The sequence below is a fragment of the Polypterus senegalus genome, chromosome 4 (assembly GCF_016835505.1).
Source record: "Polypterus senegalus isolate Bchr_013 chromosome 4, ASM1683550v1, whole genome shotgun sequence".
Lineage (NCBI taxonomy): Eukaryota > Metazoa > Chordata > Cladistia > Polypteriformes > Polypteridae > Polypterus > Polypterus senegalus.
This window is the reverse complement of record NC_053157.1, coordinates 199,899,844-199,917,544: the sequence shown is the minus strand read 5'-3', so window position 1 is coordinate 199,917,544 and position 17,701 is coordinate 199,899,844. Positions and strand designations below refer to the sequence as shown.

The 17,701-nt window shown below is 38.2% G+C and overlaps 1 protein-coding gene across 1 annotated transcript; it reads left to right on the top strand.

Annotated features, from left to right (window-relative positions):
- The first annotated feature begins 750 nt into the window (after positions 1–750).
- Positions 751–3,665, top strand: nanos1 (nanos homolog 1). Its single transcript, XM_039751863.1, has one exon. The coding sequence runs from the start codon at positions 921–923 to the stop codon at positions 1,635–1,637; it is 717 nt and encodes a 238-aa protein (XP_039607797.1). The 5' UTR covers positions 751–920; the 3' UTR covers positions 1,638–3,665.
- The last annotated feature ends 14,036 nt before the right edge of the window (positions 3,666–17,701 follow it).

Here is a 17,701-nt window from a genome sequence, read left to right as displayed (position 1 = left end):
CTTACACCATTGGAACCATAAGCAAGTCACGTCACTTGCCTCCAATTGGAGAAACAAAAGCAATGTAACTAATTGTATCTCAAATGTTGGAATCAGGGCATCAGCCAAATAATAATAGGAGACTATTGTACGTAATTGTATCATTTAACACAGAAATGGAGTTACACAACACTTTTACTGATTTCTTGTACACTTTCCCTCATATTGGTATAAGCAGATTTTAAGATGATGCGCTGGAGCACAATTCATGAGAATCCAAACCCGAACAGGGAATAACGTTCGAAACAGTGTCCAAATTTTAATACACGTCGTGGTGTTTTTAAAAATACCATTTTACTTTGTTGTTATTATTGTTAATGTTGTTACTATTGTTTTTTTCCGCATCCACTGAAGCATTAGATAACGGTGATTTTATTTCATGATCTCTGTGCCTTGCCATAGTCCAAACAGCAGACAATAGCTGCCTTTTACATTACGCATGTAGAGGAGCTCTGTTTGTTTTCTCTCGTTCAGCAGAGCAGTTGGGGGGCGTGTGAGGGGCAGAGGAGGAGTTTGGCCGCCAATGCGGAGCGCCTCTGTAGCGCAGTTCCTTAGCGCCGCCTCGAGTTCACGTTCAAGCGAATCCGCCCCGCGTTTTCCTCGCATCTTTTGAAAAGAATTTTCATCAAGCCGCTCGTAAACTTGGATTGAAGGACAGAGCTCCGCCTTCATTGAAGCGATACATCCCACAGGAGCCTTAAAAACAGCCGATTGTATGCCTAGCGCTTCAGAAGCAGAGAGAAAGCCACAGAACGGCAGAGTTGTATGTGAAAAAGAGAATCAAAACAAAAAAAACGAGAACAAAATAAAGCTCTCAATCTGGATAGAAACACAACTGTGGCGTCTATCTAACAAAGCGCCCACACGAACTAAGCGGAACAATGGATTTTTTAAATCATAATTATATTAATACAGGCAGCTCGTATGACTACACGTTTAATTTCTGGAATGACTACCTGGGACTTTCTACTTTGGTCACTAAGAACAATAACAACAAGAACAGCGCGCCTCAAAGCCCGAACTCCATCACCGAGTCTCTGAAGGCCAGCCTGGGCTTAGACGACTCGCCTCCTTGCTCCTGCTCTTGCCTGCTGGGGGGCAGCGGCGAAGCCGGCCACTTAGACTGTTGCTGCTGCTGCTCCTCCTCGGCCAGCCCACCGCCGACCTCCATCCTCGATCTGGAGGAACGTTTCTCTATCTTCAGCCCCTTTCAGAACCAAAGCGGTGGGGGCGGCGGCAGCATCCTCCTGCCCCAGGATAGGGAGTCTGGGTTCGGGGGGGCGTTCGCTGGCTTTGACCTCTTCGGAGTGGAGAGGAAAATGCGCAAGCCTGCGCCCAGGAATAAACAGGAGCCGAAGATCTGCGTGTTTTGTCGGAATAACGGCGCACCGGAGGAAGTGTACGGCTCTCATGTACTCAAGACGCCCGACGGGAGGGTCGTCTGCCCCATCCTCAGGGCTTACACATGCCCCCTATGCAGCGCTAACGGCGACAACGCGCACACCATCAAGTACTGCCCGCTGTCCAAAGACCAACCACCCCAGCGGCAGCTGAAGGGCGGCAGGGCGGTGGGCGGCAAGAGACTGAAGATCTTCTAAGGAGAGAGAGAGAAAGAGAGAGACCCGATCGCACGGGGAAATTGCACTGAACATTTCTGCAGACGACTGTTTGAATTTGCGGCGCTCCCCCCTTCCTGTTTGTCTTTCCTTCTGTTTGTTTGCTGCGCTTACTTTGATCACTTAAAACAGAGAAAGAGAGAGGGAAAAAGAACCCCAGTCCGTTTTTTGTAAGTTTTCTTCAGTGTTTTGTTTTGTTTCCCCCTGGGCGTTTCCTGTGCAAGGCTTGCTGCCCGTTAGTTTGTGCAGATGTTTTATTCGACTGTTAAAAGTAACAACATTCTGAGGAAAACATCATAAAGCACCTTCATTTTTCCTTTTATGATCTTTTCGTTAAGGAGCTATACACATTTGTACTAATCTTCTTAGCCTAGGCATTTTTGTAATATTTCATTAACTTGTCTCATTTTCCTGATCGAAGAACCAAAGTTTAAGCAAAGAATTGTAGAATTGTAAAATGTTCCGATATTTTTGTGTATGTGCGTGTTTTTTATTTCACAATGTTACAGTAGACTTAATCAATTATCTATACGACTTTGAGGTGTAGATCTTTTTTTTTTTTTTTTTACACAATTTCAATCTCTGAAAGCAATTTGCATTAAACTACAAGAATCAGAAAAAAAGCTACCTTACATAAATGGTACTCTTCCAAGCACTGGCCAGTTTGGGTAACATAACCCTGGGTGTAGTTACCTTGCCAAATTAGTTTCCGTGGAGCACTTGGGGTGGGGGATCTTTTTTGGGGGTTGTTTCCAGCATACGGGGCTACTTCCATTTCAGCATATCTTTACAGATATATGTTATTTCCTTTGTTGCCTTTTTAATGTTCCACAGTGAATAACAGAGACAAAAAGGTACTGGAAATGTTTACAAGCAAAGGAGAAGGGAGGATCAACACTGTATTTTTAATTTACTGCTTTATCAAGTATTTTTTTTATTTTTATTTTAGCAGTGCAGATTTGTTTTCTGTTATCAGTCACTGTATTTACTTAGGTTGCTGCAAACTTAAAGCAAGTGGGAACAGTTTGGGGGTGGGGAGGGTTATGTTTGCCATGACCACAATAAAATTATGTTTCCAGGAACTCACACACATTAAAAAAATTATTTACATTTTTTACATAAAAAAATTAATATAGCACGAATGTAATTATTGAATGTTATATAAAAAAGCTTTTTAAACGATGCATTATTATTATTTTTTGGCATTATGTATGTGCAACTTCAATCCAAAAAAAAATGCAAAAATGTAGTGAATGTACTGAGAAAAAAAAATAATAATACAGTGAAAGGTGATACTAGCCGGACTGCACATTTCATACATTTTTTTTGTTTACCAAAGGAATACAATTTTAATTGAAATAAGAATAAAATGTAATAAATTTGCTGTATTGTGTACATATATATAAATATATATAAATATTAAAAGTGTGTAATGTTTATTCAGTATTTTAACATTAATATAACAGACTTAAGAGGGTGCTACCTCAACAGAATTGTTTTCAGATAAATACAGATTTGTACTTATTGTAAAAGGTCAACATTTGCAGTTTATAAATATAGTGCTGACATTTATAATAAGGGTTTTTAATAGTATTTTTTGGATCTTTGTATAACATAATTGTATTTTTTTTGCATTCTACATTTGGGAGTCAATTTCCAATTAAGCTCTAAGCATTGTTAGCCAAAAGGCAGGATGTTGTAAATAATAATGATAATAATAATCATGAATTTTTTCCAAGTTGTGTTGTAAAATGTTCATTGTTTTGAGAAGAAAGAAAGAGAGAGAGAGAGAGCGTGAGAGAGAAAGCGAATAAATGAGAGTGTGGATCATGTTTTAAAAATAAGAATAGAAAATTTGCCAGTTTTAACTGAAGTTTTTAATTAAAGAAAACACTGTTGAATTTTGTTATTTATATTTTGACACTATTTTCTGTATGCTGCAGTGCAGAATTTAAAGAAATTGAATTCACTACAGAAATAAACAGCTTTATCAAATATTTTAACTCTTAACACAGTGTGTGTGTGATTTTGTTTTTGTTTTGTTTTGTTTATGATTAGTTAGCAGTTATATTTCATAATCTACAAAGCGAAGTGTGTTCCCCTGAGGCTGCATTTGACTACTTTGAAAGCAGATTTTTTTTTTTTTTTCATGAAGCCGCCCACAATTAAAGAATCTGTGTATCTCAGCTTCTTTGGAGCAAATCGTGTTCCATATTTTAAAGCCTACGTTTCAGCTTTGCCAGTTTTTTTGTCTTGGGTCCAGAAATGCATTGCTGCCAAAAACAAGCTTGAAGACTCCTCAGTTACACAAGACAATATGCTGGCATTCTGCGATGAAATAAGTTAGTTTTATTATGTTTAATGGTAAACAGTGTACATGGAGTATAACAGAGGTTATCATCTTGGTCGCTCCAAAGTTAAACACAGTCTGTTTGAAAATGAATTTGTGTGGACTGCATGCTGAAACGAAACAACTTCTATGACGCACGGTTAATTAATGTACAGTTTCTCTCCATTTTGATTTCAGTCACATCCAGTTAATCATGTATCATTTCAGTGCAGCGTTAACAAAATTGTAGAGGAAGAGAAAAAGGACTTGTAAGGGTGGACTGGAGCAGAATGGCTCTGTTTGATAAATTTCCATTACCTCTGTGTGCGCCTGTGTGTGTGTGCGTGTGTGTGTGTGTGTGTGTGTGTGTGTGTGTATGTGCATGTAAATAGAAAAAAGAAAAGCTGGTGCACAAATATGTGCATTCTTTTAACATTTTACAATTAACATTGATATACAATATAAGGAGGTTTGGAAAGAGCCCTGAAAACTTTGGGCAGATGTAATGTTACAAATGCATTTATTAATAGAACATCAATCTGATTGATATATAAATACACAACATATAGATAGATAGGTGCACTATGTATGTACAGTACATCTTTTTGCAGTTTATGTGTTATGCACAGAATCATTTTTCTACCATTTCTAAAGGGTTTGACAATCTGCAGCATAGTGAAGCTTCAATGCATGATCATTTGTATTTATATCTGAAAAAGAAAGACAAAACCAAATTGGCTGGATTTTCTTTTTCTTAACACAAACTGCTGATCAGAAATCAAGATAAGGATGTCAAGTCAGAAAAAGTGGAATTGCAGTTTTCATCACCTAACTGCTATTGTTAATGGTTCGTCTGTACGACAGACAAAGATATTTGAACACCGGAGTGGTTTTTCTGTCCTGAAAGCCTTCAATGTAAACAAGACACAGTAATCACAGATGGACTGCTGATATCCAAGTGTTGTTCGAGTTCTGGTCAGTGGGTGTCGTTATATCTCCTTTAGAAAGCAAGGAAACAGAAACACACACACACACACCCTTCTTGTGTAGAAAGTTTGCATTCAGAAGTAAGACCCTAAATCAAGAGGAATGCACATGCCAGAGGGGTTGACAAACACATAAATCTACTCTTGTTAAATTCCATCTGCTGAATTAATGCGAGGGCCGTTATTTCTCTCTCTCTCACTCAGTTTCTGTGTGGATCGGTTCCTTTGCTCTCACTGCGCACACTCGCTGTTGGCCCTGTAATATGTTCTGACCCTTTTGCTGTCTAAAAATAAAACATCTCTTTTAAATGCATCCAAAGATGTGAGCAAGCAGCCTTTCAAGAAGAGGGGTGGTACTGACCAGTGCTTACGTGACGAAAGCCACCAGTTCATGCTCTGGATTTGTTTATTGCCTTGCCATTAAGGAGGCATCGTAGTGAACATCTTGGTACACTAAACAAACAGATGGCAGCCTGAAATCTGGGTATATTCTACAAATCATGGATGAAGCACCAGCTTGTTACCCCATTACCGGTGAACTTTAATCAGGCTCTGTGTGTTATATTCCCATCTACTTTGCCAAAAGACTTTCTTCAAAGTGCCTTTAGTTTAATATATGGGAGTTACTAGGCCACTTTTAAAATTTATGATAGAAATACAATTTTTTAATTTCATGCACATCACTCTAAAATCAACATTTTATTTTGAACATTAAGTAAGTTATTACCTAATGCAGGGTAGCTTGATAACACAGTAAATAGTACTTGTGCCTCATCGATCCAGCATCCCAGATTCAAAAGCCTTGCTGGTAGTCCATGTGGAATTAGTGCGCTCTCCTTGTGTCTGCTCGATTTTTCCTCTGGGAAGTCCATTTGTACCACTAACATCTCCAAAGATGGCTGCATTAGGTTAATTGGATACTCTAAATTAGCCCTGTTTAAGTGTGGATATGTACATGAGTGCGCCCTGCAGTTGATCAGGTCTGGTGTCTGTTCTGCTGCTGATTTGAGTATGTTATGTTACCAGTGAATGTAAATTGCACCAACAGTGGTGGTGTGGCCCAGCAGTTAGTGCGCCTGCCTAAAAGCACCATTAACGTTATTACATGTTTTACATGTCACTCTAAAGATCGACAAATGAAAGGTTAAACTTTCAAGTAGCAAATTTATTTTTAGACGTTTACTGTTTATTTATTTGTTTGTAAGTTAGTAATCTGTTGTTAACACAGTACATAACATTTTGAGTTCTAACTTGAGATGTCATATACTATGTTAGCATCAAATCATGTGTAATTAATTAAATATGATATTCTTTCTGAAATCAATAACTGATCAAGCAATAACGTGTTCTGTAGTTTCATTAATATACAAGTTATTTTGTTTTATGTAACAAAAAAGTTTGTTTTCATTATCACAGCTCCTCTGAATTTGATTCAAAACCTGTACCCAGTTATTATCTGTGTGGAGTCTGCAAGTTCTCTTTGTGTCTAAGGGTATTTTTTGTTACTTACTTGTTCCTCCCACATCTCAAAGACATGCATGTTAGGCTAACCGGAGTCCTGTATGAGTGAACATGGGTCTGCGTGTCTTGCAACAGACTAGAGTCCCATCCATTGATGGTTTTTGTCTTGCTCTCTGTATTGGCAGGATCGACACCAGGACCCTATGACCATAAACCGAGTTAGTAGAAGGGTGGACACATTGCACCTTATAGATGAAGTGGATACAATGGATAGGGCTATACCTTGCAGCCCTTGGTCTCCATTTCTTGTAAAGAAGCTTGCAGTCACTCCCATTGTTTTTCTCCACTATAGGTTAGGTGCATTGGCGATTCTAAATTGCCCCTAGTGTGTGCTTGGTGTGTGTGTGTGTGCACCCTGCGGTGGGTTGGCGCCCTTCCTGGGGTTTGTTTCCTGCCTTGCGCCCGGTGTTGGCTGGGATTGGCTCCAGCAGACCCCCGTGACCCTGTAGTTAGGTTATAGCAGGTTGGAGAATGGATGGATGAATGGATAGATTACCATTGTTTTCTATATGCTAGCATAACCAGATGTTGTTAGCTTTTTTGATATAGCATGAACATAATTTTTGTCAGTTGTTCATTAATCATTTCCCTGTGGAAGTCCTTATTAAGTAAATGTATCTTTGTGTATATCATCTATCCAATTTCAGACCCATTTTTTCTATTTCAGGGTCACAGGGTAGTAGAGTTTACAAAGCAGAAACCATCCCTGCAAAAGTAAACAATGCATCATGGTACAATTTTAGGCACAAAATTGCACTCATTTATTTTGGGCAGATTTGCAGTCGACAGCAAGAATGTCTTTGGTATGTAGGAGTAAAACTTGGGGACTTGGAGGAAGAACTCACAAGGCGACTGTGAAGAATTCATGTACTACTGTTCCACCATACAATCCTCCTTGTACAACAAAATGAACCTGCATGTTGCTCTCTGCCTCTGCCTTGTATTTTTTTTACAGATGTTCCCTTGCATACTTGTGCATTCATTCACAGAGTCTTGAGAAACCAGGACATTAGCTGTTTTTACATTCAGTTTTGTCACCATGTTGCTAAGGCAAAAATGGATTAGTGCCCAGAACCCTTTAAAAAGGCCTCATTCTTTCAGCAGGTCACTTGAAAGGCAAACAATTCAGGGGATTCTGTGGCTCATTTATGGTATATAAGAGTAAACACACACTCAGCAAAATAAAGTTTCCATTGCAGTGTGGTAATCTTAGACTTTCTGGACTCATTACTGATCTCAAAAGTAATTACTGGCATAGCCAGAACTGACCTAAAGAAGCGTTTAAAGCCACAATTGCCCCATGGTGAGGTGAGCTTAAAGCATTTTGGTCAGTAAGAATTTTAATGTACTTTGTACATGTGACATTACTGCTACTACTAATCATGAAAGTATGGTTTGTTCTTAAAAATTAGATTATCTGTGATTAAAACACAGTTAACCATTTTTGTTTATAATTATTATGGATTTTTACCATTGGATACTTATGTTGTTTTATTTTTCATAAAACATTGTGATTCCTCCCCGTGTCTGCGTGGGTTTCCTCCAGGTGCTCTGGTTTCCTCCCATAGTCCAAAGACATGCAGGTTAGGTGCATTGGCAATCCTAAGTTGTCCCTAGTGTGTGCTTGGTATGTGGTTGTGTGTGTATGTGCTCTGCCCGGGGTTTGTTCCTGCTTGCGCCCTGTGTTGGCTGAGATTGGCTCCAGCAGACCCCCGTGACCCTGTGTTAGGATATAGCGGGTTGGAGAATGACTGACTGACATTGTGATTCCATACAGTGGGCTCAGGCCTCTCCTTTTTTCTAACACTAGCCAATACCAAAAATCTCTATATGTTAAAAAGTGAAAACAGAATAAATAAAGATGGAACACTTTTAGCATCTACACCTGAAACTTCACTAAATGAAAGATGAGGAATGAAAATGGATAACAAGGTTGGAAGCAGAATCATCATCCAAACCAACAGTATATGTCAAAATTATTTTTTAACAATCATGGTAAATACAGGTGGAATCCTATTATAATAAAACTCATGGGGCCAGAAAAGTATTTTCTTATAACGGAAATTTTGTTATAATGAACATGGGGGAAATATGGATAATATGTATTGTGACCGGGGTCACCAGCAATTCGCCATTTATAATGGCATCTGTAGCTGCTCTACTGCATCTGGTAAACAGTAAACCAATGGCAAAGTAATTGATTCCCCTCTGCAGGATCGAGCTTACTGTGTAACGTACTTGCCACACGATGTTTAGAACATTTAACACCAGGCTTTGACCTGCTCTTCCTTGCACTCTCCTGATCTCTCTTCTCCAGGCTGCATCTGCCACAGCAGTAATTCTGAGCTGCTGGTGTTCTAATCTGAAGATTAGAGCTGAAGCAAGATGCTTAGCCATGTTGTGGCTCCTATCTTGTGTGCTTGAATGCTGAAGTAACAGCTCCTATTCTGAATGAAGTCTTGGGACTGTGCTTGCCTTCTCTATACAGAAATAAAGTACTTGTATTTTCCTTTAAAACCTGGACTCACCTTCCTGTCTCTCGTGCAACACTGTTACCCAAGCTTGACAATACCTGTATAAAAAAACAGAGCTTCTTAAACTGCAAAAATATTTTATTTGAAAATGAAACATTAGATGTAACATTTTTGTATAGAAATACAGATATGAATACAGAATGAAAAAGAGACGCTAGATGTAACTTTTTTTTTTATAGAAATACACGTATGAAAACATAGGATGAAACAAGATGTTAGATGAAGGTGCAATTCCAAATGCTTTTTCCATGTGATTTTTCTTCATTCCTGAAGCTTTGTCCAGGATTGTTAATTTTTCTTTCAGCATAAACGGATGCTGTTTCTCAATTTTTTGTTTCACCTCAAAGAAAACTTTGAAAACCACTATGAAACTTGAACAGTACAGTATCCACTCACGACACAACTACCCACACATACGCTAGGTGGAGCACTTACTCAAAATTTGGCTGTGTGAATGATGTCTTGCCTACATTCTCAACGACATTGCCCAAGACCGGACATTTTGCTACAGACTGTCTCTTTCTTTGAGACAGCCTGTTGCAGGGTTCCTGAGACTTGGCACGGAAAGTGTTGGCACAGCATTAACCTCCTTATTGTTAGACCCGAGCGTTACTCGGGCTGCAGAAACTGTACTTTTAGCATTAGTCCTGAATATCACTTGGGTAACTGTACAAATGTGTGCTACTAATGATGCCAAAACAGTATAAAATTTCAAATTGAGTCCTTTGTGTGGTAAATCTTAAAGCACGGTGAAAAACACAATTCAACTTCATAGTTGGGACAATAATAGTGTGTTTGTTTTCAAATTTTCTTTCCAGATTTATCAGTTTTTGAATAGCACACTGCACAGGTACGAGTTGAACTCTGTTTTTTTCTGTTGGAGGTATATAATTAATAAAATGTCTACCAATTAGATGTTCTGGATTGATCCGCAATGTGCTGAGTCCACCGCATCTCTTTAGCGGTAGTGTGGACAGTGGATGTGCGGCAATGATTTGTTTTACAAGCGTTAGAACCGAGAATCACTGAGGCTGTGTAAGTGCTCTCAGTGCTGTCATTCTTTGAAGAAATTATGTCTGAGTGCAGGTTTTAACTAATTATGAAATATCTCCACTTTATCAACAATGAAGACTTTGATGAGAATACCCATCCAGCAAATTTGGGAGATACACTAGGCTGTTGTAGCAAAATATCAGAGAGTTAACATTCCAGACTGTGATGTCAGCATCGATGAAAGTCTCATGGCTTATAAGGGCAGACTGTCATGGATAGAGTACATTGCGTCAAATAAAGCAAGATTTGGCATAAAGTTTTTTAAGCTTTGTGAATTTAAAACAGGATACATTTGGAATTTGGTTCTGTACACTGGGAACAGGACACTGTCTGAACGAAAATACGATCAATTTTTATATATTTCACCAGTTATTTGACATCTTGCTGCAAAGAAAGACTGACCCATATGGAACAGGGTGTCCCAACATTCGTGGCACGCCTGACGATTTTGGAAGAACTAAATTACAACTAGGTGCACAAGTAGGTTGGCAAAAGGGTAAAGTGCTTGCGCTGAAATGGAAAGACAAGAAAGATGTTTGTCTTCTTAGCATTGTACATGATACAGCTACAGTCACTTTACAAGCAAAAGGCAACAAGCATTTTACAAAGCCTTGTGCTGTGGTCAACTACAATAGCACGATGGGCTGCGTAGATCATGCGGATCAAAAATTGACTTTTTATTCCATTATGCAGAGGCAACAAAAGAAATACTACAAAAAAATTTTTCTTCATCTGGTGGAGAAGTGCATTTGGAATGCATTCTTCTTATACAAACAAAACGCTGTCAAAACTGTATCTCATGCAAACTTTACATGTCAGCTTGTAGAACAAATCATTGCCGCACATTCACTGTCCACACTACCGCTAAAGAGATGCGGTGGACTCAGCACATTGCGGATCAATCCAGAACATCTAATTGGTAGACATTTTATTAATTATATACCTCCAACAGAAAAAAACAGAGTTCAACTCGTACCTGTGCAGTGTGCTATTCAAAAACTGATAAATCTGGAAAGAAAATTTGAAAACAAACACACTATTATTGTCCCAACTATGACGTTGAATTGTGTTTTTCACCGTGCTTTAAGATTTACCACACAAAGGACTCAATTTGAAGTTATATACTGTTTTGGCATCATTAGTATTATTATTATTAGTATTATTATTATTATTGTATTATTATTTTTATTATTATTGTTCATTTCATATTATTTTTATTCATAATTACTATTACTATTTGTATCATTATTATACTTGTGATATTTACTAAAACTGTAATTTTTTATGCCAAAAATAAATGCAATTCTTTTTAGTTTTTTACATTTTTTGCAACGCATTATTATTTTCGGTGGCCATTCTTTCTAAAAAAAAAAAAAACATTTGTTCTACTGACATTTACATTTTGTTAAAAGATGTGTTTAACATGAACAAAACATGTTTAACAAAAAAGTGTTAGTTATTCTGAAAATTTCATTACTTTGGTATTCACTATAACAAGATTTAACCTGTATTAATTTGTTACAGAGAACTGTGTTTAAAAATGAAGTGTTTTCTATACATTTTTAAAACACTTTGTCCAAGTGGAACCCCACATCCATCTGTGATAGAAAAGGCCTTAGAACCTGCCAGATACTCTATATCCATTTTTGGATTATTGAGTATTGAGATTGCACATTAATTGCATCCATGTCCTTCTAAGAAGGAAAAAACAAAAGGCAAAATATTGTTGTGAGATTTAGTCGTTTTAAAAGGAGACCTGCTGTGAGCTCTGCGTCTTCGCTGACTTCACCATTCATCTTCCCCCCCGGTACCCTTGCTCTCTCTGCTCTGTAGACAGCTGGACAGTAATAACAGAGCAAGTCACACTTGTGATCATATATTTTCTTTCACTGTAAAAAAGATACTGCCTGTTCGAGCTGGAATGATAAAGCAAGTGTGTTCTTCAGTGGGAAAGAAGGTTGAGCTGGTGTAGCAAGCAATAAGTACAGATCAGGCGTTATACTGTAGGTATACTATACATGCACTGCTTGACTGGGAGAAAGCTGGTATGGCGTATCGGTGTGTACTTCCCCACTTCAAGCCCCACATCCATTTATCCATCCAACATCCTAACCTGCTTAACCAAGGCAGTGTTGCTGCCCAGCTGGACCTTAGCCTAGCAAGCATCAGATGCAAGGCCGGAACAATCCTGGAAAGGGCACTAGTCTGTCACTCACGCACATGCACACACACATACACACATGCACAAACATTATAGGGCCAATTTAGCAATGCTGATTCACTCAAGTTTAATAAAGCTGAACTTTAGTAAGTTTAGTACAAATGCTTTGGTAAAGAAGAATGGGCTGTCATTTCAGCCTCACAGCACCAGGTTCTACATAAAGTCTGCATGTATTTACAGATTGATTGACATCAAGGTTGTTTAATTTTTTTACTCTAAAACATTCTGTTTAGTTCTTTTATTTCTTTATCATTGGCAAGAATGACACATCATATATGAAAAAAAATCGATAATTGGTTTGTAGAACATCAGCTAGCTTCTCCATACACTGCTTTCTTATGAATATTTTTTTATATTGTACACTAGCAAGACATGACATGGCAATAGTGGATTTATGCTTTAAAAAAGGCTTTCAATAAAAATACAATGCAGTATAATCATTTCAATTCACATTTATTATTATGTGTACAATGTACAATGAAACTTCTATGGACTTTTTTTTTACTATGGTGCATAACCAATCTTATCATAAAATGTAAACATGGTTGCTAGAAGGGTGCTTAATTCTTTGTGAATTTACAAGTACCTGTACTTTTCTTATTAATTGATGAGCCTAGCAGTTTGAGAGGATGGGTACGCCCTACTGAGGTCCACCCAAAATGATGGGTCTAGTTGGTAGGTAAGATTTAGTTCCTTCATAATCTCTGGTAAAAAATGTCAGTACAAAGTATGAAAAAATATGTTCTTTTCATTTATTAGGTGAGAACGCTGCATGGATGGTACATTCTGCCAGATTCAAATGAAGTATTTTTCATAAAGCAGATGGCAGCTCTGCTAGTAGAGTAGGTACCTGTAAAGTCTGGAGTGATAAGTTTAATTAGTATTTCATTAGAGCCATGGTTGTCCTGTAATGCCAGGGATGGAAATGAGTGGTAAGTAAAGTGTCACCATTACCTTGCTCACTTTTTCAGGCTTGATGGCTGCTCATCATCATCATTTTCAGTTGTTGTAAGCAAGAGGGAAATAGTCAGCAATTTCCCCTGTGGGATAACCTTAATTTCGTGCTATTCCTGCTACACTAATGTGCAGCTCTAGAACTAAGAACAACATTTTGTCAGATAAATAAAAAAATAAATAGTGCAAAAAAGCTCTCTGATTTATTACTCAATTACTTTTTATTTTAAAAGGTATTGTGAGATTCATGTATTTTTACAAATTTTTTACCCAGCACACGACTCTAAAGATGTATCATAATTTCTTTATCCTAAGTGCCAAGCAGTGTTGAAGTCATATAGATAAATAAATATTTGACAATAGTCCCAGTAAGCCTTCTACCTTTTCCGAGTAATTTCAGAAGATTTCACGTGTTGCATATGTTTATAACAGGGAAGTGATATATAGGAAGTTTTTTCTTTTCCTATATCGGATTACTTAAAACTTCAGGATTTATTTATCCAATCCTTTTTCATTTACTTGTTTTTTTGTTATTATTTTTTCTTCTATTTTTGTGTACCCTAATTTAGGATCGGTAGATATACCAAAAGCAATATGCCATTTCATGTTTCACATTTGTAATTCAAACTGTACTGTATATATACGAGGGACGTTCAAAAAGTTACTGCACTTTTTTGAACTCTATTTATCAAGAATTTCAAAAACAAATTACATCACTTTTCTACATAGTCACCTTTGTTTGTGATGCAATTTACCCAGTGTCTTACCAGCTTTTTAATGCACAATTACTACTCCTCCCACCTTCACCGTTTCCAATGAAAATACAAATGTATAGAAATGTTTTGAATGTCCCGTGTGTGTGTGTATATTGTGGAAGATAGGGGGCGCTATCGCTCCCTTGAACCCCTGTCCACGACTCCAGACACCAGCTAAAAGTCCAAATTCTGACTTTATTAATTCTCCACAGTGCACAAAGCACACTCTCCACCACATTACTCATTAAATACACACAATAATCACTATAAACCAATCCTCCAGCTCCCAGACGCGTTGCCACCCTTCCACCCAGCTCAGCTCGCCATTTGGGAGCTCCCACAGTCTTTTTATAATCCCTGACCCGGAAGTGTTCTCAATCCCCAGTCCATGTGATCCTCAATCACTTCCGGGTCAGGTAAAAGTTCTTTTCTTCACCCCGGAAGCCCGTCGCTCCTCCTATGATGAGCTTCCGGGTCATAGGGCACAAATGAGTCCTCGGTCCTCCCTGCAGCACCCTCTTGCGGCCCCTGAGGTATCCAGCAGGGCTGAGAATAAAAATGACATCGTCCATGATTCCCTGCTGGTCTTCGGGGCACCTCCATACTGCAGGGAGGGCTCCATCTGGCGGCCTGGGGGCATTGGCCGGGATTGGCGACAAGTTGGCCACATCTCACAATATACATATATATATATATATATATATATATATATATATATATATATATATGTATGTATTTTTTTTTCTGATAGTTCATGTGTACATTTATTATTACTGCTTCTATGCCTCCCAGTACCAGGTACCTCAGGTAGATTCCTTCTCTGCTCAATTTGCTCCTGTTTTATCTTCTATGAAAATATTCTGAAGTTTTTAATTTCTGAGCATGTAATGATAATAATAATTAATAATAATAATTCTTTACATTTATATAGTGCTTTTCTTACTACTCAAAGAACTTTCCATGCAGGCAGGACCCAGGAATCGAACCCACAATCTCCGTACTGCAAAGCAGCAATATATCTTGAAGAACATTCAAAGCAGACAGGTAACCAGGTCGGCGGTTGAATAATAAGGCCATTGTGTTTTGTAGCTGCCAGGGCTACAAATGCATTTGTTGTAATCAGCTGTAAAATGTTAATACCTTTTGGCAGTGGATCATTGATTACTTGCATAGATACTGTTGTATGAAGTTTAAACCATACTAGTGGTTTGGGCGAAATATCAGCCAAATTGGGAGTATTTCAGATTTCATGGAATAGTTCAATTGACTGGTATATCACCTTGAGAGAGGAGCTGCAGGATTCAGTATCTCCATTATGCATAGCTACACCTTGAAATGTAAAAGCGCAATGGGAGCATTTCTACACCAAATGTTCAGTATCCTTGCAGTCATTACCCTGTTGTTGCAATACTTTTAGGTCCAACTTTGATTCTGAAGAAGATCTGAGAATGAGGTAAAAATGAATACATTCTTGTTAAAGGGCATATGGTAGCTTGGACCTGTAGAAATAAGAAAGAGGTTATTGGCAGGGGAAAGGCTGCTTGGAATGATATTTGAAAAATCTGATTGTTCTTTTTAGTTCATCTACATATATCGTTGGACTGGTCTTGTGGAGCCATACTTGTTTCTCAAAGAAGAACACACATCTGAGGACAACTCATTAAAATGTTTGTAGTGAATACTGTTGAAATCTGGTGCTGCAAAGGCTAGACCCACAAGGTTTCCTCCTAAAACACCCACCCTTAGTTCCTCCTGTGCACTTTAAAGTGCTGGGTTTTAGATAGAGAGCAGAAGAAGCTGGTCAAAAGACTTGAAGCTGACAAAAAATAAAAAGCTAAAATTGTTCAGGAGCTCAGTAGCCCACATTAACAGAAGCTTAATAATAAGTTTGTGCATTTGAACGAACGCTGTGTTCTGTCTGCTACAATATCTTCCTGTTATTTTTACTGTTGTATCACTATATGTTATAACAGTGAAGAGACTCCAGATAAGCATTTTAGTCTATGGATATACTCAGAGGCTAGGGATCTGCACTGGCAATTGGAAGGTTGCCGGTTTGAATCCCGTAAATGCCAAAAAGGGACTCTGCTCTGTTGGGCCCTTGAGCAAGGCCCTTAACCTGCAATTGCTGAGCACTTTAAGTGGTGAGAAAAGCGCTATATAATCCATACATCCATTTTCCAACCCGCTGAATCCGAACACATGGTCATGGGGGTCTGCTGGAGCCAATCCCAGCCAACACAGGGCACAAGGCAGGAACCAATCCCAGGCAGGGTGCCAACCCACCACAGGTGCTATATAATGCAAAGAATTATAATTATTATACCCTTAAACATAGGGTGTGAAGTACAGAGTAGAGCTGCAGACCCTCTGCTTCGAGAGAAGCTAATTGTGGTGGTTCAGGTTTTCTGATATGGATGCACCCTGAACACCTCCCTGATTAGGTTTTACGGACACGATCAGCTGTAAGGAGACAGCAGTGAAGACCAAGGGCTTTCTGGAAGGATTATATTTCCCGGATGGCCCTGGAATGCCTTGGGATCCAACAGTATGATTTGGCAAGTGTGGCTGGGGAAAGGGACGTATTGGTTCCCACTAAAACTGTTTCCCATGTGACCTGGTTTTGCATAAGCTGTAGAAATTGAATGAATGAATGATAAAACACTGCGGCTATGAAATTCATCAACACAATACAGTATGACAATATAATCCAATTAATATTATAACTCAGATATGGCCAGTTGACAACAGTGGAGACTTAAACAAAAACTCCAGTCAGATGTAATAGACAAATCACTAGCACATACAGACACAGTACGTTCTGGAGACCTGTGCCAACTGGCTGCCCAACATCTCTTGGGGATTCTATAATACAATATAAGTTTATGTCTAATAAAATGATTAAATCCTTTCAGTCTTGGATTTTAAGTATCTCTGATGTCTTCCCCATTGGCAGGAGTAGCAGTTGGCAATATATCAGTGGCATCAAGTGATCATTACAGATCAATGTTTCCATGGCATATTAAATACTGTCATCACCTCAGACTGCAATAAATAATTGCAATTGTGACTCCATTTTACACAAAAGGTGAGCACTGCAAAATGATAAAAGCAATCAAAACACATTGTGGAAAAATTAAACCAGAGCAATAATGTTGTGTTCTAATTGGTGTGTGCTCCACACATAAAACAGGAAGTGAGGCAGCAAATTTTACAAATGTTTTTTAGGAACCTTTGGAAAAAGTAGAATAAGTCTTCTCACTCTGTTGTCTGATATTTAAGGTACCATATGAGCATATGTAACATTGGATACAAAAAATATCTGCATAAAACACGAAATTAAGAGAAGTACAAAGCATTGAAATGGAATAAAATACAATAAACCAGAAAATAATACAAAAATACAAAATACTTACAGAAACCTCAGAACAAATAACATAATTTGTGATACAAACACCAATTATCCTGAGCATATAGATAAAGCAGGAAAACTAAAAGCAGGTGATAATGTCAGGGTAAGTTAAAATGCTTTCCTGAACAAATCAGTTTTAAATTATTTTTTAAAAGAATGAATTGAGCCAGCTGATCACATTAATTTAGGGAGGTCATTTCAAAGTCTGGATGCTATGGAGTTCAAGACTGTGTCAGTGTAAGTAGTGAAGTCACCAAGAACAGTTGGATAACTTACTAAAA